This window comes from Thamnophis sirtalis, unplaced genomic scaffold, assembly GCF_051295495.1.
Source record: "Thamnophis sirtalis isolate CommonGarterSnake01/CBP01778 unplaced genomic scaffold, rThaSir2_p1.2 scaffold_2, whole genome shotgun sequence".
NCBI lineage: Eukaryota > Metazoa > Chordata > Lepidosauria > Squamata > Natricidae > Thamnophis > Thamnophis sirtalis.
In genome coordinates this window covers 143015341-143039764 of record NW_028261382.1, presented here as the reverse complement: position 1 = coordinate 143039764, position 24424 = coordinate 143015341, and the positions used below count along the sequence as shown (strand labels likewise).

The following is a 24424-nucleotide window of genomic DNA, read 5'->3' as shown; positions in this document are numbered from 1 at the left end:
TTATAGCAATTGCTTGGGATGTATTGTTGAAAAAACGTTTAGATTGCTTTGATTTGGGAGCCATTATAAAAAGAAAACAAACAAAATCTCTGCTCACCTTGATTTAAGATAAAATACTTTCAATAAACTTTTGGCAATTAGTAAAGAGAAGTCTTCAGGAAAACAGGGCTAATTAAATATATCATATATCAAATGCGGAAGCTATAAAATCGCCATTTTGAAAAGCAGTTAGACAAAGGAGTTTTTTATAAAATTGAAGCTGGTATTTTGAATAATAATAAAAAGGTTCTCAGGAATGGTCGCTGCTCGGATTGATTTTAAATAGCTTAGATTTGTCCTGAGGGGGGGGGGGGGACGACCTGCCTTGAGCTGAAAAAAACAGCTGAGAAGATCTGGCTGGAGTAAAAAAAAAACTCAGCTTTTGTTGAACCTCTTCTCCGTTCACAGCGAAAAACAAAAGGCTGTGAACTACAAAGAGGATTCTAACGACTGAGTTCCTCCCTGCTCCTTTCTTGCCTGAAAGGAGAGATATCTATAGATCTTTTAGATATACAGACCAGAACTCTGAGGGCAGCTCCGTTGAGCCACTGGCGACGGCAGACTCCTCCCCCGGAAGTCAAAGTGCCGCCAGTTCTGAGACTCTTCTAGCGGATGTAATCACCACTAAAAAGATGGTTTGAGGGTCAACAATCTAAGACTGATGGTATGAATGGGCTCGAAAGGCTCAGCCGTGAGAGCTCTAAGTGCTAGGGGCAAATCCCATGTAGGGTTAACGGTGGACTACCAGTGGCTTGAGTTTAGATGCGCCCTTCAAGAAGGACTGGACCCTCGGATGACAAGCGAGGGAAAGTCCTTGGGCACCTCCCACCAGAGTCGATAATGCCGCAATCTGTCTACGTAGAGTGCTGGGCGTTAGCCCTTTGTCCAAACCCGATTATAAAAAGTCTAAAACCCATGGAACGGAAGACTTAAGTGGGTCCACGGATACTGTCCGGCACCACCTGCAGAAGGGCTGCCAGGTAGCCTCATAAATTTGTGTCGTGGACGGACGGTGAGCAGCTTGGATCGTGGCGATGACCTTGTCAGAGAAGTGCTGACGCATCAGGATTGCCCGCTCACGTGCCATACAGCTAATTGTAGCAGCTGAGGGTCCGGATGGATGAGAACCCCCTGCAAGAGTCGTATCCGATCATCTGGTATTCTCCACGGTCGGGAAATTGAAAGATGGACCAGGTCGGCATACCAAGGGTGTCTGAGCCACATTGGCGCGACCAGGAGAACTTCCGCCTTTTCCAACAGAATCTTCTGGATGACCAGCGGTACGAATGGGAGAGGTGGGAAGGCGTATAAGAGACCCTCCGGCCGGGGGCCGTGAAGGGCGTCAGTCCCTTCCGCTTCTGAAATGTAATACCTGGTGAAGAACTTTGACAGATGTACATTGTGCGGTTGAGCAAAGAGGTCCATGTGGAGCCGGCCGAAGCGGTGAGCCAGTTCCTGGAATAGAGTCGGATGGAACTGCCACTCCATCTGGTCTACTGTGGTTCTGCTCAGCCAACCTGCCTGTACATTGGCTGTGCCCGAAATGTGCTCCGCCCGAAGTGATAACAGGTGAGTCTCCGCCCAATGGTGAAGACGTTCCGCTTCCAGCATCAAGGCCCGGGACCTGGTGCCTCCCTGGCGGTTGACGTGTGCCTTGGAGGCTACATTGTCTGTGAGAACCAACAGGTGGTTGGTTGTCACCAGGTCTCGAAAGTCGTGGAGGGCTAGGCAGATCGCTCGAAGCTGATGCTGTTCCGCCATTCCTGGGCTGAGTTAAAAAAACTGAACTATCCCAGTCAGAGGAGGCGTGGTCAACAATTACATAACTCAGTCTCTAGGCTAATGGACAAAGTTAACCCATGGCAGCGCACAGGAGAATGCTCCAACCAAAGGTGGTTCCTATTTTCTCTACTTGCATTTTTACATGCTTTCAATCTGCTAGGTTGGCAGAAACTGGGGCAAGTAATGGGAGCTCACTCCATTACATGGTGCTAGGGATTCGAACCGCCGAACTGCCGACCGTTCTGATCCACAAGCTCAGCATCTTAGCCACTGAGTCATCGTGTCCCTTATGTTGCTATTAGACATCAGTTATTACATCCTCATTAGCACTCCAATAAAGTATGGTTTTTAGTCTTTGGAAAATCTGACGATTTTCCACAAACAACTAAAGGAATTGTTTGGGCTAAAAAACAGTATAGCTAAGCACACACTTAACACGTGTATAAATTAAATCACCTTTTTCCTGACGTGAGAATCAGAACTGGTAGGATCTTCAGAGCTGTATGAAAAACTCTGCATTCCAGTTGAGAAATCAAATTGACTCATTTCTTCACTTAAACTGCTATCTACCATATATGATGCAGATGCTAAATAGTGTGGTTCAGCTAGAAAGAAAATAGTCCCTCTTAAATAAGTAAGAAGCTTCACAATAAAAATGACAAAATCAGTTAATCAAACCTTTTTGTATGTTTCCATTAAATAGTGCTAAATAAATTTTCTTCTTTAATATTTTTCTGAATTTTCTGATTTCATCATTACATTGCATATATACCTTAATTAAAAAAATCTTTAGTGAACATTAACACTGAAAACACCAAGGGACGTGGTCCAGATTGTTATTCCTAGAATTTGCCCTGCTCAGTTGCAGAGTCCACTTATTTTTCACTGTGTTGACCATAGTTATATACCAAAGGTGTCATGGCAGCATGTAATGAGACAGCTGGTTTTAAGGTGACTTCTTGCAGACCTGATGCCAATTAGGGTTGAGAGCAGAGGTGGGTTGCTGCTGGTTCAGCCCAGTTTAACTGAACCGGTAGGGGCGGTGACGGAGGCTCTGCCCACCTTCCTGGACGCTTCTGTGCATGCGCACGTCCGAACCGGTAGTAAACCGGTTAGCAACCCACCACTGGTTGAGAGGGAGTATCTGGCCTTCAGACCAAGAACTAGAACACAGGTCTCTCCACGCCCAATACAGCACCTTAACCACTCACTATACTGGCTCTGTAGATTGGTTTTATTTCTGTTTTCAAAGTATATTTATATTAGTACACGTATATTCATGCTCGACTCAATAACTTAAGCCATCATCGATTCATCTTTTTTGTAGACATAGAAAATACCTGAATCCCCACTCATTGTTTGTCTGGCTTCTTTCCTAATGGTTATATAGCGTTTTTTCTTTTCCAGAGGAACCTATAAAACATAAAAAACTTTCAGGTATGAACCAGTGATTGCCGCTTAATTACAAATTTAATATGTTTACATAATTTCTAAATAAATCAAGAAAAATACAACAATGAATTATGTGGCATCTTAAACACTAATAAATGCATGATTGTACTACCCAGTTTGTTTCTAGGCACCTGGCTTTTGAATGGCATGCTGGACAGTCATGCTCCAAAAAGTAGAGAATCTGGTTAGATAAAATTCAGTTTCACTTACCCTCTACATTTGATTTAATTTTTGCCACATTAAAAATGACCCTTTGGTAAGTTTTTTTGGGGGCTAAATAATCATCGTAGGGGCTAAAGCAGTGGATCAATATTGTGGATCAGAACTTTCCTACATATTCATTTTGTTTAAGACCGGGGCCCCAACATCCGCTCCACACCCCAGTATTGGGCTGCAGCTTATTGAGAACCAGACCGTGCAAGCAGTAGGAGAGTGCATACATGAAACTCTGTTTGCATGACAGGCGTGTGCACAAAACTATCCCCCCTTTCCCCTTCCCTGCTGGTCCACAGAACTGGAAAGATTGGGGACTGCTGTGTTAAGACAAGATAGGTTTAAATTCCACCATGCCAAAATTAAGCTTGGAATTCATAATCCATATCAAGCAGCAGCCAGCAGGAAGAACTATGCTAACGTTTGCCAAAGGACACAATCCATTCATAGTACTATAGTTATATAAGAATACTAATTCAAGGAGGTATACTTTGATACTTGTCTTCTGTTTAGACTCCTTAAGCTTACTGTAGAACTTTTATAATTGAAAAAAAAAATCTCAATAACCTTATCTAGGAACACTAACTTCTTATATTATCTATATCACAATCTAGTATCATGCTAGATAAAAATGATTACAATTTCAGAACATCTAGGGAATAAGATTTCTTACCTCAATCTCTATGGGAAATGAATAGCGATGCTGCAAGTCTAATAAATTTTCAAAAATAAGCAGATTCTGTAGAAAAAAAGCAAATTGTAATCTGATCACCATGAATTACTTTATTACATTTTTTTAAATTTAGTCATAATATATCGTTACTACTCAATATGCAACCTAGCCAGGCAATATACATTTTTTAAAAAGCAATATTAGATACAAAAATAAATATAAAAATACAATATTAGCCAAAAGCAGCTCAAACACCAAAGACAAACACTCAAGAGTAACTCATAAGACCTCTGGATTCAGGAAGCCTCAAAATCCAAGGCTGCTTATACTTTATAGGATTGAGTCTGATTCATTTTCTCCTCGTCCAGTTTCCTCAGAGTCTTTCTACAAAGAATCTTGAGGGCGTTACTTGGACAATCCAGGGCTGATATGTACAACATCAGGACACTGACATATAACGCCATGTAAGAGATGACCTAAACAAGAAGCCTCATTTAGACATTAAACAAGAGTGGATAGAACTGAACCATGACACACACACCCCACTAAGTAAGAGCTGGGTACAAGGGTCACTAACAAAAATGACTGGAACCAATATTAGAGAAAGAAGAAGAGCCCCTGCAATACCATCTCTCCCATTCCCAAATCTCCCAAACCAGCCAAGAAATATACCATGATCAATGCTTTTAAGACAGCATTTGCTACATTTCGTATTCTTCTACCTATTGATAAGAACACAATTCAACCAATTTTGGAAGATGAAGGTGATTCTTACTATAGAAATATTGAAAAAGTTTATTCATTCAAGTTCCATTAATTTCATCTTGGTGCCCATTTATTTATTTATTTATTTATTTATTTATTCATTCATTCATTCATTCACTCACTCACTCATTCTATTTAGTTTGTTGCCAACTGAACTGCATAACTCTTACAGTAATTTAAAAACTACAAAATCAATGAACTCAAACCACATCAAATATATAAACCCAATACAAATTAATATTAACAAAACCCACAGGCAGGGTTTAAAAATACTCAACATATCCACCATATAGTCTGTTGACCACCTTTCTACACCAAAATTCCATCTTGGAACTAGTATCTGTTTACTACCACGTACTTTGTCTGGTTTTTCAGTGAACAGAAAACCTTGATAGAATTTACTTTCATTGAAGACATGGCTGATAACTGCAATGGCACAATTATATGCGGCACAATGAAACTGCCTCCTCTTTTCCAACAACTGTGTTTCACCCGACATGTTTTCTGTAAAGGCATCATAACAGGACCTTGAAAGGAAGTAAAAAAAAAAGAAAAAATATCAAGACATTTTTTTAAATGTGTGTATTCTTCCCAAATCTGCTGTGTATGTGTGCACTAGAACTGCTAATACATGTGAACGACATCAGGGTTATTAGTTGAGATCTAATTTGTTGAACAAATACATTCTAGCAAATACCAAACTGAAGTTGTAGATAGCTTTAGTTAAGATCTGTTTATTTATTTGGTTAATATTCCATTCCAATCATAACCAACCCTCAGTCTAGGGTGTACCCTATTTATATAAATAAGGCTAAAAGATACAAATACCATAAATAATACAAAAAATGTATGTAACACATAAATAATACAATATAAAGGACAAGGCCAGAGGAAAAAAGTAAAAGTGTACATTCAGTAATCTCCAAACTGCAGAGGGCAGCAGTTTGTAAGTCATCCTAGACCAGGAGTGTTAAATGTGAGTTGTCACGGTGGTGTCATGTGACATATTGGGACTTCCCCCCGCTAAACCAGGGTAGGGCGGGGCCATCCGACCTGCGGGCTGCGAGTTTGATACCCCTGTCCTACAGCCTTTTGAAAAAGTTAGATTTTGATAGCCTTTTCTGAAATCTTTATCTTCAGGTGTGCCTGAAAAGGATTCAGACCAGTAAAATATTTTTATTGAATTGCTAACCAAAATAAAACTTATGAAAGAAAGCAACATAATTTTTCTTTAAGATTTTCAGGATAAACCTTTAAGATCAAGAAAGAATTGTGAATTTTCTTCTAAACAAATAGGAAAAGTTGATTAAGTGTTTATCATTATTAATAGTGTAATACTGCTCCTCCATGTAGTTACCATGACACTTTTAAGGCAATATTTCAAAATATTTTTTTACTGAATATCATAACCAAATTAATTATTGGCAATATTGTTTTAAAGCATACATGAACAATTCTCACTTTATAAGTGTTTTTGTAAGTTCATTCCCTTCTACATGGGTAGAAGGCTGAAAAGCTTGGTTAATTTCGGAATCTTTAGAATATACATCTTCTTTAGACAGACGGGAGTACATAACTTCTAGAATCTTGTAATAGCTTATTTTCTTGATTAGCTGGGTTTCAAAAGAAGTTTCATTTGACTGGAAAAATAAATGAAAGGAACAAAATGTCAAAGGAGCTTCATACATGAATATGTGTGTGTGGTTTTTTTTAAAGTAATAAACTTATTTAGTAATAATTCATCTTTACCTTTGTAAACCTGGACTTCAGTGTATCCATAGCTTCTATGATAATCTTACTTAGAAATTGTTTCAATGCATCTAAACTGCAGTGAAGCAACAGAATGAGAAGACATCGATCTACATAAGCTTGTCGGGTTGTATTTGAGCAATGGGTTTCACTCTGGAACATCTGGTGCACAGTATCCAACAACAGCACTTGCTTTTCACAGCTGCCCCTAAACATCACAATAAATTTAAGTTGAATCTTCAGCTACTTTCCTACTTATAAATTATATGTTATCCATAATCTTTCAATGAATTCTTTCTAAAGCAGTGACGTTGTTAAGTCATCATGAAAGAAGTACATATTTTTACAACAAATGCACCTTACCTAATGCTACAAACCAATCTATTTTTCTATGTACCTGAGACAAACTGCAGCTGAACAGCATAACCCATATTACTGCTATAAAAATCATGTGTGTTGTGCCTTCCCTAGTATGAGTTTCGCCAATAGGAAAGCAAGTGAAATACATATAAACACACAGAAATTATACCTATCCATTTCAATGCGTAAACATAGCATAGCAGCTGTCATTGTTCACATTTTAAGCCTTTAACATATTACTGAACTCTTGTTTTTTAATCATGCTCTTAATATAATGCAATTAAAGAGTATGTTTTACTAACTACCTTTTGGCAATTCTTTTGAAGTTAATCTCAAATAATTCCTCCATTATATGCTTATGGTCCCTACAAAGAATTTCTGTCATCAGCTCCAACAATGTAGAATTCTGGGATAGTTCTAGTGCATCTAAAAACTAAAATACAAGAGAATAATTATACAGTTAGAGAATATGATAGAGAAGGTTAGTAAGATTGCAAAGTTTTGTGTTCCAAACTTTCTCTGAAACCAATGATGAGGCAGTAACAGCTCTTAAAAGAAATAGAGAATAAAATGTTAGTCCAATAAACATATAATAACCTGCTTGTTTGCATGCAAACACACACACATAAACATATTTATAATTTCATTTACATAATGGTAGTGTGCCTAAATATACATGATTAAAAGAGAAACAAATCAGAAAGGACTGTTTCCATACATTAAAATGTATTCTATATACAGAAATTCATTTTTGTTTCTAGTATGTTTAACATTGATTGATATGGATGGCCATCTCACTAGAACAATTCTGGGTGCCAACAGCCTTTAAAATTAAGATACAAACATGAAATCCCTTTAAAAATTAAGAAATTTAGAATTTTAAGGTTATGTCAACTGATGATTATAATTTCTAAAAGTGTGAAAATACTTAACAATTACACATGAAACTTAGGTAAGTTTTTAAATAGCAAAATCTTATTACAAATAAGATAATTTCTCTTTATAATACTGTAATATTGCATAGTCTGTTTGTTCCTATAGTTTAATCTATAGATTTGTTTGCTTTATATCAATTTGGACTTAGAATTAGTAATCTGCTAAAAATAAATAAACTATGCAAAAGGTCATTTGTAGATTTTTTCACTTACTTTTTTTACGCAGTCCACATAGTTATTGTACTTTAAAGTTCTCTTAGGAAACTCATCTGATGTCGAAGGGAAATTATATGCTACAAATTTATCAAGTGCATGCTTAAGGCTACAAAGTCCTTCTCCGACAAGTTTAGTGAAGAATGGCAGAATAATAATTGCTTGACTCTGAAATAAATACAATTTACAATGTTTCATATTAAATCTAAAATTGTATTGCCTTTTGAGAAACTTTGATGCAAAAAAATAGCACACAACAAGATAAGAACGGTAAATTCTGGTAAGATTAAAATTAACCAATTTTCACATTGAACTCTGAAAATGTTTTAAGCTTTCATTTTAACTCTGGTTAATTACAAATTCTGAATAGCATTTGGACCAATGTAAACTTTAAACATTTAAGACTGAGTAGGGAAAACAAGTATAAAAGCAGCAGGCTACACCATAACCTTTGCTCAGATGTAACAGATGATCATTTATGAAGTCTAGTTGGCTTGTATATTTGACCATTATCTGTACAAACAAATCATAACCTAAAATGGCCTTGGCAACTTTAGCTTTAGTTAACTGTACAGTTTGTCATTTCTTCAAAAACTGGTTTTTTTAATTAAGTGCTAAGAAATGTAGATTACAAGAGCTGAAACTGTTGCATATTCAATATGCAAATACCAGCTGCGACCTGATTGGTTGGTCGTTTTGACAGTTGGTCTGAGTGCTAGTATAAATACCCTGACAGTTGCAGGGAACGTTTGAATCGCTTGTCACCTGTGTTATAATAAAGATCTGTCTTGCACATGGCTCCTGCGTGTCAATTCCCTCACAACAACAACCCACACGTTTACAATAGAAACCACTCATATGGTTAAGAAAGACTCTGGCAGATATTTTAGTAGAAATCTTTAACCCTGTTAATTCTATTCAACAGTCAGAGGTTTTTCTCATTTTCTTCCCTGCGAAGAACATTATCTTCATGAGTGAAGGCATATAGATTCCCCAGGATAATGTTCAGGATCCAATCTGGATCAGTCACCAGGACCAGAGGTTTTGTCTTCTGAGCTTTTGGACTCGTGCAGAAGCTCATCTTCCAGGAGGGCCCCAACACGAGTCCCAAATCTTGGAAGACAAAACCTCTGGTCCCGGTGACTGACCTAGATAGGATACTGCAACATTCTCTTCAGTTTAACTGCCAGCAACAGATTACATAGGGGTAGGTTTCATTTACTCAAAAAAAGTTCTCAGTACAGATATCCACAGTAAACATATGAATATTTATCCTTAAATGTTGATTCCGGCACAACTTCCATGAAGAATCCTCAGACTTACTCAGAGTCCTTGAGAGTCAGGCAGCATTAAATAACAATAATAATAATTCTCATTGCAGTTTAATGTTTCTAGCTAATCTGAATAAAGCTAAATGGCCACTGTAAGCAACACATTCTTTATTTATAATAATAAGCATGCATAATGCACTTGCCTTGAGATTTAGACCCAATTTCTGGTCAACAAGCAGACTTGTGTATGTATTAAAAACATGGGGAAATGCCTCATGATGAGTAAATGACACTGAAGAGTCAATCTTGAAAACATAAAAGAACTTATATTTTAAAATACACTTAACTAGAATAGTAATCTGATAGTATGCCACAGCATTTCATTAAGGAAAGTTTACATTATCTGTTTTATATTTCTATATACAATATACTTCTATACTTTTGTGTTATGTAGAGCTCTTAAGAACTCTTACGTTAATTACATTAATAAATGCAAAAAACAGCAGCATAATGCCTACTAAAATCAAAGCATGCTTTCAAAGACGTAACAGTTTTATTATAATTTAATTTCATATTCGTTCCAATTCTAAATATATGCAGGCAAATAACAAAATACTCTCAATTATATAATGAGGTTGGATACCATAAACCAAACTGACAGAAAATTGGATAGAAGATTGGACAGAAGATTGGTTACAATATTGGATAGCTGTAGAAATACCACTGACATTTAAAAATTATTCCAAAATCAATGTTAATATTATAACCCTAGGAAAATTACCCAGAGGCGGCTGGGCGGGGACGGACGGACGGACGGACACACACACACACACACACACACACACACACACACACACACACACACACACACACACACTTACCTGCAGAACTTTAGCCAATAGGGTCAAAACAGACATTTTGCTCTCAGGAGAAGCATCTTTGGCCCACCAGTGATCAAGATGTCCCCAATTTTTTAAAATAGCAGCTACTAGTTTTACTCCTTGTTGTTTGCAAGTAGAACGGTCTTTAAAGCTTTGATCCAATATACCATTCAAAACTGTACTAACCTGCAGTGTAGGATATTGAAAAGATACAATATTGAAGCATTTTAATTTAATTCAACTTTTATACTGTGGAACAAAAACACAAAATGTGCAAGATAAGCAATTGGTAAGTATACTTTTAGATGAGTTTCTCAAACACTAGAAAGTATCCTTCTAAGAAATTAAGAATGTAAAATCAGAATGGTCTTTCAAAACATCCATTACTTATAGAATAGTAACAAGAAGATCTAGTGGTAGATCTATTCTAAAAATAGAAATGGTGATCAAAGTAAAAGTAATAAAAGGCTAAAAAATACGATTAAAAATAATAACAAATGAAAAACAAGTCATTTAACAGAAATAAAATCAAGAAGGAATCAATGATAATATAGATAATATATTATCTATAATATATATTATATTATATTAATAGCTAAAATATAGTTATAGTTTCATTGTGAATTTTTGCAGAAATAAAACCTAAAAATAAATATGCTAGTATATTTTAAAGGAACATTTTAAAAATTTAAACATTTTAAAGGAAAAATCCAGTACCATTTTGGGGCTATCTAAAGCTGATTTCATAAGCTCAAGTACAGCAATTTCCAGATTTTTCAACAACTCCCGGTTAATGATTTCTAAGAAGAGACTGTAGAAATATTCTCCATGAGAAAAGTTGATAAGACTTTCTTGGGCTGCTCCAGACAATGGTACAGATAACATCAATGTATTCAACAAGAGGCTCACCAGCTCTGTGCACTAAGGGAAATAAATACAAAAGAGTATTTTTTTGTCATTCAATTTTTCCCGTGTAACTTCTTAGTCAAAAAACACAAACAGAAAATAATGCAGAACACATCAGTATTTTCAAGGAAAACCACAAATCTTTTGTATTTGAACAGAGGCAGAAATCCTTGGTGAGATGAGCAATACTAGCCCACAGCAATTGCTTTGTTCTTGCAAACTTCATCTCTACTGATTCCTAAGCACTAATCTTACAATGTTAGAGATGAAAGCAGAGACCCAGATGGTGCATCTACAAATGTCTCCCATCGATTGTGCTATTTTCTCTTTTTGGGATATTTAGGTTTACAGAATAGAAAGGTTATTCAATGCTTCCAGGAGAACAAAATACTGATGACACCATAGTAGGATGCAACTGCCTAGCAAAACAACAAGTTGCTTTTGGCAGTAGTTGATATTTCTGGAAGATCTACCAGCAAACTAATCCCTCTCTTTTTTGCTGCTTTTGACATTCTGTTTTTCTTTCCTCAATGAACTAAGTGTGGAAATAGGAAGGGGCCGTTTTTCGTCCTGCCCAGGCTTCAAGAAAGCCTCCGGAGCCTGGGGAAGAGCAAAAATTCCCCGCGTGGGTGGGTCGCACGAACATGCGCAGGTGGGCAGGGTACATTGAATTGCGGGTATGGGTACACATGCACACGCAATAACACATGCACACACAATTTTGGCATGCCTAGCACATATGTGCAAGGGGAATCTTTACCTTTTAACCCTAACCCATGCCAATTTTTAATTAAAGTTATTTCATTCTCTCTTTATGTGATATAACATTAACTTGGATGGTGGCTTATACAAGGGACAGACATCAGCAACTGGAAGGTTTCTTAAATACATTTGAATTCCAAAGAACAGAGGGAGACAGAGAAGACAGAAAAGAGACAGATGGCACCAACAAGGCCAAGGCCTTACCCGAACACCAAAAGCAAAAGCCAAATGCAGAAGTCCTTCAGCTAATTGTTTACTGCTGATGTTTAACGAAGGAAGGGACCTTCTTTCATCTCCTGGTGCAATACCTTTGTACACTACTAAAAGGAGCTTAGAACCAGTTTCAAAATGAAGATCTGCACCCTTTGGGGAAAGAAAAATGATAACACATTTGAATAAAAACAAATTTATAATTAAGCAATTAAATAAACGTCACCTAAAGTTCTTACAGTCTTTATCATTATTTTAAAAACTAGAGATTCTTAAGCTGAATAACCGATAAAAAAATAATGGCTTTCCTCCAACACATTAAATTGAGAATTACATCATTTAGATACCCCTAAAAGAGCGATACAAAATGACAGTTACAGACACTTCAACATGAACAAAATTATTCAATAAAACCAACAGTGTGAATTCAGACATCAAAAAAAAGTGTCTAGCAGTGAGCAAAGCTAGAAATGTTTTCCCACACTAATGAAGAAACACAATAGTGTTTCTTACCGTGATGAATGTTTAATGTTCAGTGACTAACAAACATGTTATATTACTGTGATAGACATCTGAACTCCCATTAATTCTTTTTTACTTTGCAAACATGGTGGTATCAATACATATATTTTTACCTTATATTGCAAGATACAGTGCAATACATTAGCCTTGTGAAGCTGTCTGCAGGCAGAAAGAATGGATACGTATCTAATGTGATCCAGCCGCGCTTCTGGATTGTACAAATCAACAGTGCAAAGCTCTTCAACGCTAACGAATAAAAATGAATAAATTATGATTGTATATTATTTATTTATTTATTTATTAAATACATTTATATGCCGCCCAATCCCGAAGGACTCCGGGCGGCTTACAAAAATAAAGAGGAAAAAAAACACGTAACGTGAAAAGAAATAGTTTAAAAACAGCAACACCCTCATACATTCATTCTAATCGGGGCTGGACCTCAACAGTGAGGTCAACAGCCCCAGGCCTGCCGGAACAGCCAAGTTTTTACAGCTTTCCTGAAGGCCATGAGAGTGGGTATGGTCTGGATCTCCAGGGGTAGCTGGTTCCAGAGAGTCGGAGCAGCCACAGAGAGGGCTCTCCTCTGGGGGCCCGCCAGCCGACACTGTCTGGCTGACAGCATCTGAAGGAGGCCCAATCTGTGGGATCTTACTGGCCGCTGGGAGATGTGTGGCAGCAGGGGGTCTCGAAGGTACTCTGGCCCTAAGTCATGTAGGGTTTTAAAGGTGATAACCAACACCTTGAATTGTGTCCGGAGACCAATTGGTAGCCAGGGCAGCTCACGGAGGACAGGTGTAACGTGGGTGTATCTCGGTACACCCAATATCGCTCGCGCAGCCGCATTCTGAACTAACTGCAGTCTCCGAACACTTTTCAAGGGTAGCCCCATGTAGAGCGTGTTGCAATAGTCCAGCCTCGAGGTGACAAGGGCGTGAATGACCGTTTGAAGTGCCTCCCGATCCAAATAGGGCCACAATTGTGCACCAGACGAATTTGGGCAAAGGCCCCCCCTGATCACAGCTGATAGATGATGTTCCAGTTTCAGCTGCAAATCCAGGAGGACTCCCAAATTGCGAGCGCTCTCTGAGGGGCGTAAATTTTCACCCCCCCAGGGTTAAGGATGGACTGTCCAAACAGTCCTTCGGGGGCAGCATCCAAAGCCACTCAGTATTATTGGGATTGAGCACAGGTTTGTTCACCCCCATCCAGTTCCTAACAGCCTCCAGGCATTGGCACATCACGTCCACCGCTACACTGAGCTGGCACGGGGCAGAAAGATACAATTGAGTATCGTCCGCATATTGATGGTATTTTACCCGGTGCTGTCGCATGATCTCACCACATTTGACGGTCCTAGGGGTCGACCTTTGCCCCCCAACCAACACCAACTGCGACCTGTCAGAGAGGTAAGAGAAGAACCACCGTAAACGGTGCCTCTCACTCCCACCTCCCCTAGGCGTTGCAGAAGGATACCATGGTCAATGGTATCGAAGGCTGCTGAGAGGTCAAGAAGCACCAGGATAGAGGAATATCCTCTATCCCTGGCCCACCAGACATCATCGGTCAGGGTGACCAAAGTGGTTTCTGTGCTGTACCCAGGCCTGAAACCGGACTGAAAGGAATCTAGATAATCCGTTTCATTTAAGGTCCGTTGGAGTTGAAGCGCAACCACCTTCTCAACAACCTTCCCTAAAAAAGGAAGGTTGGAGACAGGACGATAGTTTTTCAAAATAGCTGGGTCCAGAGAAGGCTTCTTGAGGAGGGGTCTTACCACTGCTTCCTTTAATGGTTGCGGGAAAGACCCTTCCTGCAAAGATGCGTTAGTAATCGTCTGGAGCCAGCCTCGTGTCATCTCTCTGCTGGTCGAAACCAGCCAGGAGGGGCACGGGTCCAGTAAACAGGTGGAGGCACTCATCGCTCCCATGGCCTTGTCCACTTCCTCAGAGGTGACAGATTCAAACTCATCCCAAGAAATCTGATTAAGACTAGCCCTCAGCATCTCGGCTGGTACTGCCCAAGTGGAGTCCAGGTCTGTCCAAATCTGAGTGATTTTATCCGACAGAACCTGAACGAACTCCTCAGCTCTTCCCTGCAGGGGTTCCCCCGCCTCCTCACCTTTCAGGAGGGAGCGGGTCACCCTAAACAGGGCGGCTGGGCGAGATTCCGCGGACGCAATAAGAGCGGAAAAATGCGTACATTTTGCCACCCGTATCGCCACTAGATAAGTCCTAATAAAGGCTCTTAATAGTGATCAATCAGATTTAGAGTTACTAGCCCTCCAACGTCGCTCTAGGCGTCTCTTTTGGTGCTTCATCTCCCAGAGTTCCTTGGTAAACCAAGATGCCCTCCTGGATCCACTGCCGCGGAGAGGCCTCAAAGGCGCCATCCGATCCAATGCTCCAGCCGCTGCAATGTTCCAGGCAGTGACCAAAGACTCGGCCGGATTGCGGACAAGGGGGTCAGGTATCTCTCCAAGCTCCCTCTGAAATCCCTCCGGGTCCATCAGGCGCCTGGGGCGGAACCACTTAATCGGCTCCACCTTCCTGCAATGGGGGAGTAGCGTCCTGAAGTCTAGCCTCAGCAAGGAGTGATCTGACCATGACAAGGGCAAGGTCTGTATTCCCCTTAACTCGAGATCACGTCTCCACTGCTCCGAGAGAAATACAAGGTCAAGCGTGTGTCCCGTTCTGTGAGTCGGACCCTGAACTACCTGGGTCAAGTCCATGGTTGTCATGGAAGCCATGAACTCCTGTGCCCCATCTGAGTGTTCACCAAGAGATGGCAGATTAAAGTCCCCCAGTACTATTAGTCTGGGAAACTCCACCGCCAACCCGGCTACTGCCTCTAGCAGCACAGGCAGGGCTGTCGTGATGCAGCTGGGAGGCAGGTACATCAACAGCAAGCTCAACTGAACCCCTAGGTCCAACTTCAAGAGGAGAGACTCACACCCCACAATCTCTGAGGCAGGGATCCTGCGAGGAACTAACAACCTTTGGACGATAACTGCTACTCCCCTACCCCTTTTTCTGGTGTCGTGGTTGGTGGAGCACCTGAAACCCAGCTGGACACATTTCTGAGAGGGGGACTCCTCCCTCTTGGCCCAGCCAGGTTTCGGTTATACATGCCAGGTCTGCCTCCTCGTCCAATATTAAATCCCGGACGAGGGGGTCTTTGTTCACAACCGACCTGGCATTTAGCAACAACAACCTGAGACCAGGGCCCTGTACTCCTCTGCCACCAGGTCCTTGAGTTGAGCCTGAGGGGCCGGAACAAGCAATCGCTGTAATGTAGCGAGTCCTTCTTCCCTGGTAATGGCTAGCCCTACAGCCCCCGTCATATCTGCCCCTCCCAGTCGTAACCGAAATGCTCCGACATCCCCCCACCCCCGTAGACCCCCCCCCTCCCCCATGGCCCCCATTCTTCCCAGCAGGCCACGTATTCCATTCAAACCAGGGCGGGAGGCGATTCTGGGCCCCCATCCACTTCTGCTTCTGCACTCACACACTAAATATCACCCTAAAAATTATTTGCATTTTTAAACAGTGGCATTAGAATACTGATTCAAGAAGTGTCTTACCTTTGCATGGTTATTATTTCTTTGATACGATTCTCTAAAGATTCATTATAGGGAGAGTTCATTAAAGCTTTTACTAGCCTCACACAAATATTTGGGAGATTTTCCATAACTTGTACATCAACTATATTAAAGCCTACGCTTTTTGGGTCACAAATGGTTTTCACAACAAGTTTTATTAGATTCTCATTAAGCAGCTCTTTCTCAAGCATCTAGAAATGATAAGATGAAAAGGAGGTAGACAAGTACTTTTAAGTTGAAAAGTTTATCATTTGCATTTATTTTAAGGTTTACCCTTAAATATACCATCTCTGTGTGCATCCTCTTGAAATAATAATTTTATTCAATCTACATTTCATTTTTATATTGTGTTTCCCCAAAAATAAGACAGGGTCTTATTTCTTTTGATCCCCAAAATAAGCACTTGGCCTTATTTTGGGGGAGGTCTTATTTTTGAGGTGCAGAAAGCAGCGAGCGTGGTCACCTCATGGCTGCTTTTGTGTTACAATATTTTCGGTGTGATATAAAGACATTTTTAAAATTACACAATTCTTTCATTATTTTAACTCCATCTAAACTATATCACAAATGTATCTTAAACCTATCTTATATGTGAACTGTGCCATTCCTAAATCAGGAAGTCTTACTCACTCATGTATTGGCTATCTTTCATCTAGATTACTGCAATATGCTCTATATGAGGCTTTAAGGTATATCTGGTTTAAGATATGGCATTATAGATAGTTATGGGTACATCTCAATATCATACAGGTAGTTATGATACACTTTGAGACACCATGCAACAGCACTACTTTGCAAAAGTACACTGATTGCACATGGACTTCCAGGTACAATTTAAGACGCTGGACCTTTTTGCACAGGATCTAGACCTGTGCAAGATTGTCTATATCCAATTACTGCTACTGGTCTCATAAGATCTGATAGAGTTGCTATGTTCCAATTCCATTACTTAAGTATCATCTAGTAGAACCCAGGAAACATGCTTTCTCTATCATCATGTCCAACCTGTAGAATAACAGTACCAGTAGATCTGCATGTCTTGGCCCTCCCTGCCTTTTATAAGGCATTTAAGACTTATTTAGTCCTTTTAAGTGTGGTAGCTCATAGCAAACTTACTTGAACCAGTGAAGTCAAACCTACCTTCCATAAATGTTGCTGGTGAGTCTCCAAAATCATGCTGCCAAAAACCATAATCCGAACTATAATTGTACATTTGCTGTAATTGTATTCTTCTATTTCTTGTGGGCTCAACAACGTATCATCTTTGGATGCACTGCTAAAACATTGCTCTGCACCAGATATATTGTACAAGGCAATTTTACCAAGGAAGAACTCCAATGATTTTAAAAATGAAGACCCTGTGTTTGTAGCTTTAAACAAATATATAAAAAAAGTTAAAAATACAGCCATCACAATTTTTATTCCAGAATTCACAAGAACGTCCAAAAATAATTTATATCAACATAGTGTATATTATTTTTTAAAAGTAGGCCTTTGTGATGGCCAGCACTAAATAATGACCTTATTAGGAAGAAAATATACATTTGGAAAGTTCTTTGATGATAAGACTGAAATACTTTTTGCCAAAGTAAAGCATACAAAGAAGAGTGAGATCTTCTATAATGCAAATCCACCCCAGTGCACTTGCCAATCGGTCGAGTGGAACAGTGTTCCTAAATGAAGGGGGGAACTCTAGGACTTTCTGTCTATTGGTCAAAAGATTATAAAAAATATATCAAAAATAATTTATTTGCAATTAAAGATGAAGTTGAGTATGAACCATTTTCATACCTGTACTTATGTAATTTTTTCTAATGGACTTGGGATGACAATCATAGTGCAAACTGATTATGTCATCTACCTACCTAAGGTCTCACTTGGTTTTATCATTCCCTGTTCAATAAAGGTATTGTAACAGTCTAAGGCAGCTAGAAGCATATCCATCCATTGTTCAACAGCTCGCAAACTAAAACTCCCTTGCAACTCATAGAGGGTTGGATGAGATAAGATTCCAGAGACATTTTCACCCTCACATCCTCCTCCTTCAAATTTCTTTATGAGAAAATAGATTCCTTCTTTCCGGAGAACATTGCCCAACCATGAAGATGGAGATGGGTTTCCTGTCAGAGAAGCAAACAGATTAAAGACTCTAGATAAATTTGTTGCAATTCAATTCCAAGGTTATATTTTTTTAAAAACTGAAAAAAATATTTTTATTATAAAACTAGGGTGGGGGACATGACTATAGAAACTATTTCCAAAATGAACAGAGCTAATTATTCAAAGGATTTTATTTTTGCGGGATGATAATACAATTTTTAATTAATTATAGAAAATGGTAGTAACATTTTTATAGTACTTTGATTTGGCAAAAGCCAATTTAATGAACTACATGTCCTACCAATGTAAATAGAATATACGTCATCTAATGTTCTGCATATCCAACATTACAATCGGTCCACATACTTTCAAAATGTATTTATGTGAGGAAAATAAAATAAATTACTAGGCTTCCAAAAGAGGCATTTTTTGAAAGGAATTCCCAATCTGAGACACAGTGCAAAAGTCAGTTTATCATGCTAGCAACAGACTATTTACACATGTTGTAATATACATACCTGGCAATAATGGAACAAATTCAAATAATAGTTCCATGACTTTGTGCCGGCATTCAGTTTGGGGTTGTCCACACTGTTTCAAAAGCCACATGACAACATCCTCTAAACAAATATATCTAGATGGAAATCCCCTACAGGAATGAATTAAAATGTAATTCTGAAATTATCAAGTAGTTTTTAAATGCTTCTGCATTTAAATATAAAAGTAAGATTTCAAATGCTTTACCAATAAGAGAATCAACAGATTCTATGCATTAGAACTTTATACTGTAGTCAGATTTTTGCCATGCCTTGCATTTTAATCTCCAACACTAAATATTATAGTTGATATTAAAATATTAATTTCTCCTCCTGACTGCAAAATAAATAAATTAGTAACTTTATTTCCCTATACCACATCAGATCAAACACAGTTTCATCTTTTATATTTGTGACAGAATTGCACTCTGCTGCATGCAGCAAATATTGGATGTATTTAAACTAGATACATTCAGTCTGGATGCAAAAGTCTGGATGCAGAGGTCTAGCCAGGTCAATTAAACTGGATGCCAACCTTAGCTGCAAGTAAATTTAGGGAACAAATTCAGAGTCTGAAGGTTGCTAAAATATATTCAGATTATAATAGTGTTTCCTCAGAAGAAAAATCACTGAAACTAATAAATAAGTGGTATGTAATGATATTTTCTGGGAATTGATAAAGACTAATACTAACCGAGGTAATCTCCGAGTGTTTTTTTTGTTCAAAGTAGATGCTTTATGCTTAATGATACGCTTGAGGTGTTCAATAGCATCACAGCATTGTTGAATTGTACCTATTTTCAAATTCAGAAAAAGTAATATTGTGATTGCTTCTAAGTAAAGTTTTGAACAGATATGATCCTTAATTGGTTTTGCAATGATAAAATGCACATTATTTAAATTACTTTCTAGCTTTGCTGATACTGTATAAGGGCTATTAATATATATTTTTTTCCTGCCAAGTAGGGAATGTCAGTTGGTCCTACCTGAACTGCATGTCTCAAGGGTGGGCGTGGGAGCAGTCACTGTGTGGGTATTGTTACGGCCCAATTGCCTGGAGACTGAGGAAATCTGAGGTCACACCCCATTCCTCCTGGTGACTCCCCAGATTAACTGATGATTCGGAAGAAGGACCTGGAAGGGAAGAGAAGAAAACAAAACCAACGGCAGCTTCTCTTCCTAAAACGTGAATGGTCTGTGAATGCCACTCAGGCCCGGCGCTGGCGCCTGACGGGCGGAAAGTGACTGCTCCCACGCCCACCCTTGAGATATGCAGTTCAGGTAGGACCAACTGACAGTCTCCAAGGTGGGGCGTGGGAGGAGTCACTGTGTGGGACATACCCAAGCTAGATGTCCATGGGAGGGTATATTGGGCCTGAGTTTCCCGAGTGTCCAGGACACCCTGAAGAACCCGCCTCCCGAAGGATGCCTCGGCTGAGGCATAGGTATCTAGCCAGTAATGTTTGATAAAAGGTGAAGGAGAGGACCAGGCTGCAGCTCTGTAGATGTCCTCGATGGGGGCCTGGGTGGCCCAGGCCACTAAGGTGGCTGCACTCCTGGTGGAGTGTGCAGTAATGCCCTGTGGCATGGGCAGCCCTTCGGCCTCATAGGCCTTGGAGATGGCCAGCCTAATCCACCTGCTGATGGTGGTAGGCGATTTCAATTTTAATAGATTTGTGTGCCGCCCAATCCCGAAGGACTCCGGGCAGTTTATATAAAAACAGTTAAAAATATTAAAAAAGAATAAAATACAAGACAAAAACAAATTAAAAACAAAACACAACATGCACTCGATTTTAATGGGGCTGAAGTTCAGTCAAGATCAACAGCCCCAGGCCTGCCGGAACAGCCAGGTCTTAACAGACTTGCGGAAGGGACAGCCTGCCAAAACAGCCAGGTCTTAACAGACTTGCGGAAGGCCAAGAGAGTGGAGAGGGTCCGGATCTCAGGGGGTAGATCATTCCAAAGGGCCGGGGCAGCTACAGAGAAGGCCTTCCCCTGAGGAGCTGGAAGACACTGCGTAGTCGACGGTACTCGGAGAAGGCCTGCCCTGTGCAATCTTATTGGGCGCTGGGAAGTATGTTGCAGGAGGCGGTCACGGATATATCCAGGTCCTAGGCCATGTAGGGCTTTAAAGGTAATAACCAGCACCTTGAAACGTGTCCGGAGACCAATGGGAAGCCAGTGCAGCTCATGGAGGATAGGTGTGACATGGGTATACCTAGATAAACCCAGTATCGCTCGCGCGGATGCATTCTGGACCAATTGTACTCTCTGAACACTCTTCAGGGGCAGCCCCATGTAGAGCGTGTTACAGTAGTTGAGCCTTGAGGTGACGAGGGCATGAGTGATCATTAGGAGTGCCTCCCGGTCCAGGTAGGGCCGCAACTGGTGCACCAGGCGAACCTGGGCAAAAGCTCCCCTGGTCACAGCTGACAAATGATGTTCTAGTGTCAGCTGTGGATCCAGGACAACACCCAAGTTGCGGGCCCTCTCTGAGGGGTGTAAGATTTCACCCCCCAGGTTTAAAGATGGAATATCAGGACTATTTTTGGGGGGCAGCATCTAAAGCCACTCAGTCTTGTCAGGGTTGAGCGCAAGCTTGTTCATTCCCATCCAGACCCTGACAGCTTCCAGGAACTGGCACATTACTTCCATCGTTTCACTGAGTTGGCATGGGGCGGACAGATACAGCTGGGTATCGTCCGCATACTGGTGGTATTTAATCCCATACCTACGAATGATCTCACCCAGCGGCTTCATGTAGATGTTAAATAGGAGGGGGGACAGGACCGAGCCCTGCGGCACCCCGTATTCAAGGCGCCTAGGGGTCGACCGCTGTCCTCCAACCAATACCGACTGCTACCTGCCAGAGAGGTAAGAGGAGAACCACCGTAAAACGGCGCCTCCCACTCCCACCTCTTCCAGCCGCCGCAGAATGATACCATGGTCGATGGTATCGAAGGCGGCTGAGAGGTCAAGATGCACCAGGATAGAAGAATGCCCTCTATCCCTGGCTTGCCACAGATCATCGGTCAGTGCGACCAAAGCGGTTTCAGTGCAGTAACCAGGCCTGAAACCAGACTGAAAGGGATCTAGATAATCCACTTCATCCAAGGTCCGCTGGAGTTGGGAGGCCACCACCTTCTCAACAACCTTCCCTAGAAATGGGAGGTTGGAGACTGGACGGTAGTTTTAAGGACAGCTGGATCCAGAGCAGGCTTCTTGAGGAGGGGTCTCACCACCGCTTCCTTCAAAGGTTGCGGGAAAGACCCCTCCCAAAGCGAGGCGTTTACAATCCTCTGGATCCAGCCTCGTGTCACCTCCCTGCTGGTCGAAACCAACCAGGAGGGACAAGGGTCCAGTAGACAGATGGCGGCACTCATCGCTCCCATGGCCTTGTCCACTTCCTCAGGAGTGGCAAGCTGGAACTCACTCCACAAAGTTTGATCAAGGCTCTCCCTCGGCTGGCACTGTCCAAGTGGAGTCCAGGTCCGTCCGAATCTGAGTGACTTTGTCCGACAGAAACTGAACAAATTCCTCAGCTCTTCCCTGTAAGGGTTCACTCGCATCCCTCCCTTTCAGGAGGAAGCGAGTTATCCTAAACAGGGTGGCCGGGCGCGATTCTGCGGATGCAATAAGAGCGGAAAAATGAGCACATTTTGCTGCCCATATCACCACTAAATAAGACCTAATAAAGGTTCTTAGTAGTGTTCGGTTGGATTCGGAGTTACTAGCCCTCCAGAGTCGCTCTAGGCGTCTCTTTTGGCGCTTCATATCCCGGAGTTCCTCGGTAAACCAAGGGGCCCTCCTGGATCCACTGCCGCGGAGAGGCCGCAAAGGCGCAATCTGATCTAATGCACTAGTCACTGCAGTATTCCAGGCAACGACCAAGGACTCAGTCGAATTGTGGGCAAGGGAGTCAGGTATCTCCCCAAGCTCCATCTGAAATCCCAATGGGTCCATCAGGCGCCTGGGGCGGAACCATTTAATCGGCTCCACCTCCCTGCAGTGGGGGAGCAGCTTCCAAAAATCAAGCCTCAACAGGAAGTGATCTGTCCATGACAAGGGTGAGATCTCAATCCCCCTTAATTCCAGATCACGTCTCCACTGCTCCGAGAGAAACACAAGGTTGAGCGTGTGTCCCACCACATGAGTCGGACCCTGAATTACTTGGGTCAAGTCCATGGTTGCCATGGAAGCCATGAACTCCTGCGCCCCATCAGAGCGTTCGCCAAGAGATGGCAGGTTGAAATCCCCCAGTACTATAAGTCTGGGGAACTCAACCGCCAGTCTGGCTACTGACTCTAGGAGCACAGGCAGGGCGGTTGCGACGCAGCTGGGCCCACTTGACCCCCTAGGTCCAACCTCACAAGGAGGGACTCACACCCGACACTCTCTGGAGCAGGGATCCTGCGAGACCTTGGCACTTTTGGCAGATGTGTGGTAGGAGACAAAGAGTGCCTCTGACCGTCTGAAGGGGGCTGTGCGCTTAAGGTAAATGCGCAGGACCCTTCTTACATCTAGGCGATGCCAGGACTTCTCCCTCTCAGAGGAAGGGTGAGGGCAGAAGTCTGGGAGAATGATCTCTTGTCCCCTGTGGAAGGGGGAGTTGATCTTGGGCATGAAGGCCGGGTCAAGTCTGAGGACGACTCTGTTATTGTGGAAAGTACAGAGGTCGGCCCTAGAAGAAAGAGCATTAAGCTCAGAAACCCTCCAGGCTGAGGTGATGGTCACAAGGAAGACAACCTTGAGGGTGAGAAGTTGAAGGGTAACTTCCCTAAGGGGTTCGAAGGGTGGCTCCAGGAGTGCCTGGAGAACCGTGGGAAGATCCCAGGTGGGAAACCGGTGGACCACTGGAGGCCAGAGATTGGCTGCTGCCCTAAGGAATCTCTTGATGACTGGAACCTAGGAGAGGGACTGTGAACCCTCCCCTTGGAGGATGGTGACTAGAGCCGATACCTGTGTGCGTAGGGTGTTGTGAGCCAAACCTTTATCCAAGCCATCCTGGAGGAAGTCCAGGACTTGAGGGATGGAGGTTGATGACGGATCTACCTGTCTGGGTTGGCATCAGACGGCGAAGGCGGCCCATGTCGTGTCATAGATGCGGGTAGTGGATCTCCTTCTGGAAGCCTCCAGGGTGCTGATGACTCTAGAAGAGATCTGGGACACCCTCAATTGCTCCCGCTCAAGCACCAGGCGGTTAGATTGAGCCACTCCAGGTATGGGTGGATCAGACTCCTCTGGCGCAGCTCTACCTTCTCCTGTGGGAGATGCCAAGGGAGAAGGACTGACAACTCCACCAGATCCGCGAACCAGGGTTGCCGTGGCCAGTGAGGGGCTACTAGAATGATCTCTGCCCTCTCTGTCACTAGCTTCCTCATGACCCCTGTTATGAGAGGGAGCGGGGGGAAGGCGTACAGGAGGCCTGCCAGCCACCTGCAACATAGTGAGTCG

The 24424-nt window shown here is 41.6% G+C and overlaps 1 protein-coding gene across 4 annotated transcripts in view; it reads right to left on the bottom strand.

Moving 5' to 3' along the window:
- Positions 1–24424, bottom strand: part of PRKDC (protein kinase, DNA-activated, catalytic subunit) — a 133442-nt gene that overhangs the window by 67997 nt on the left and 41021 nt on the right. For all 4 annotated transcript variants that reach the window (XM_087707081.1, XM_087707079.1, XM_087707078.1 and 1 more), the window contains 18 exons: positions 19662–19761; positions 18950–19080; positions 18197–18451; positions 17472–17701; positions 16314–16522; positions 12847–12979; positions 12206–12364; positions 11051–11254; positions 10334–10519; positions 9656–9757; positions 8182–8349; positions 7339–7466; positions 6674–6881; positions 6386–6564; positions 5283–5451; positions 4160–4225; positions 3162–3234; positions 2278–2426 (listed from right to left, as the gene is read on the bottom strand). In XM_087707081.1, coding sequence (XP_087563207.1) covers positions 2278–2426; positions 3162–3234; positions 4160–4225; positions 5283–5451; positions 6386–6564; positions 6674–6881; positions 7339–7466; positions 8182–8349; positions 9656–9757; positions 10334–10519; positions 11051–11254; positions 12206–12364; positions 12847–12979; positions 16314–16522; positions 17472–17701; positions 18197–18451; positions 18950–19080; positions 19662–19761 — 2849 coding nt within the window. The remainder of the gene's footprint in view (positions 1–2277; positions 2427–3161; positions 3235–4159; positions 4226–5282; positions 5452–6385; positions 6565–6673; positions 6882–7338; positions 7467–8181; positions 8350–9655; positions 9758–10333; positions 10520–11050; positions 11255–12205; positions 12365–12846; positions 12980–16313; positions 16523–17471; positions 17702–18196; positions 18452–18949; positions 19081–19661; positions 19762–24424) is intronic.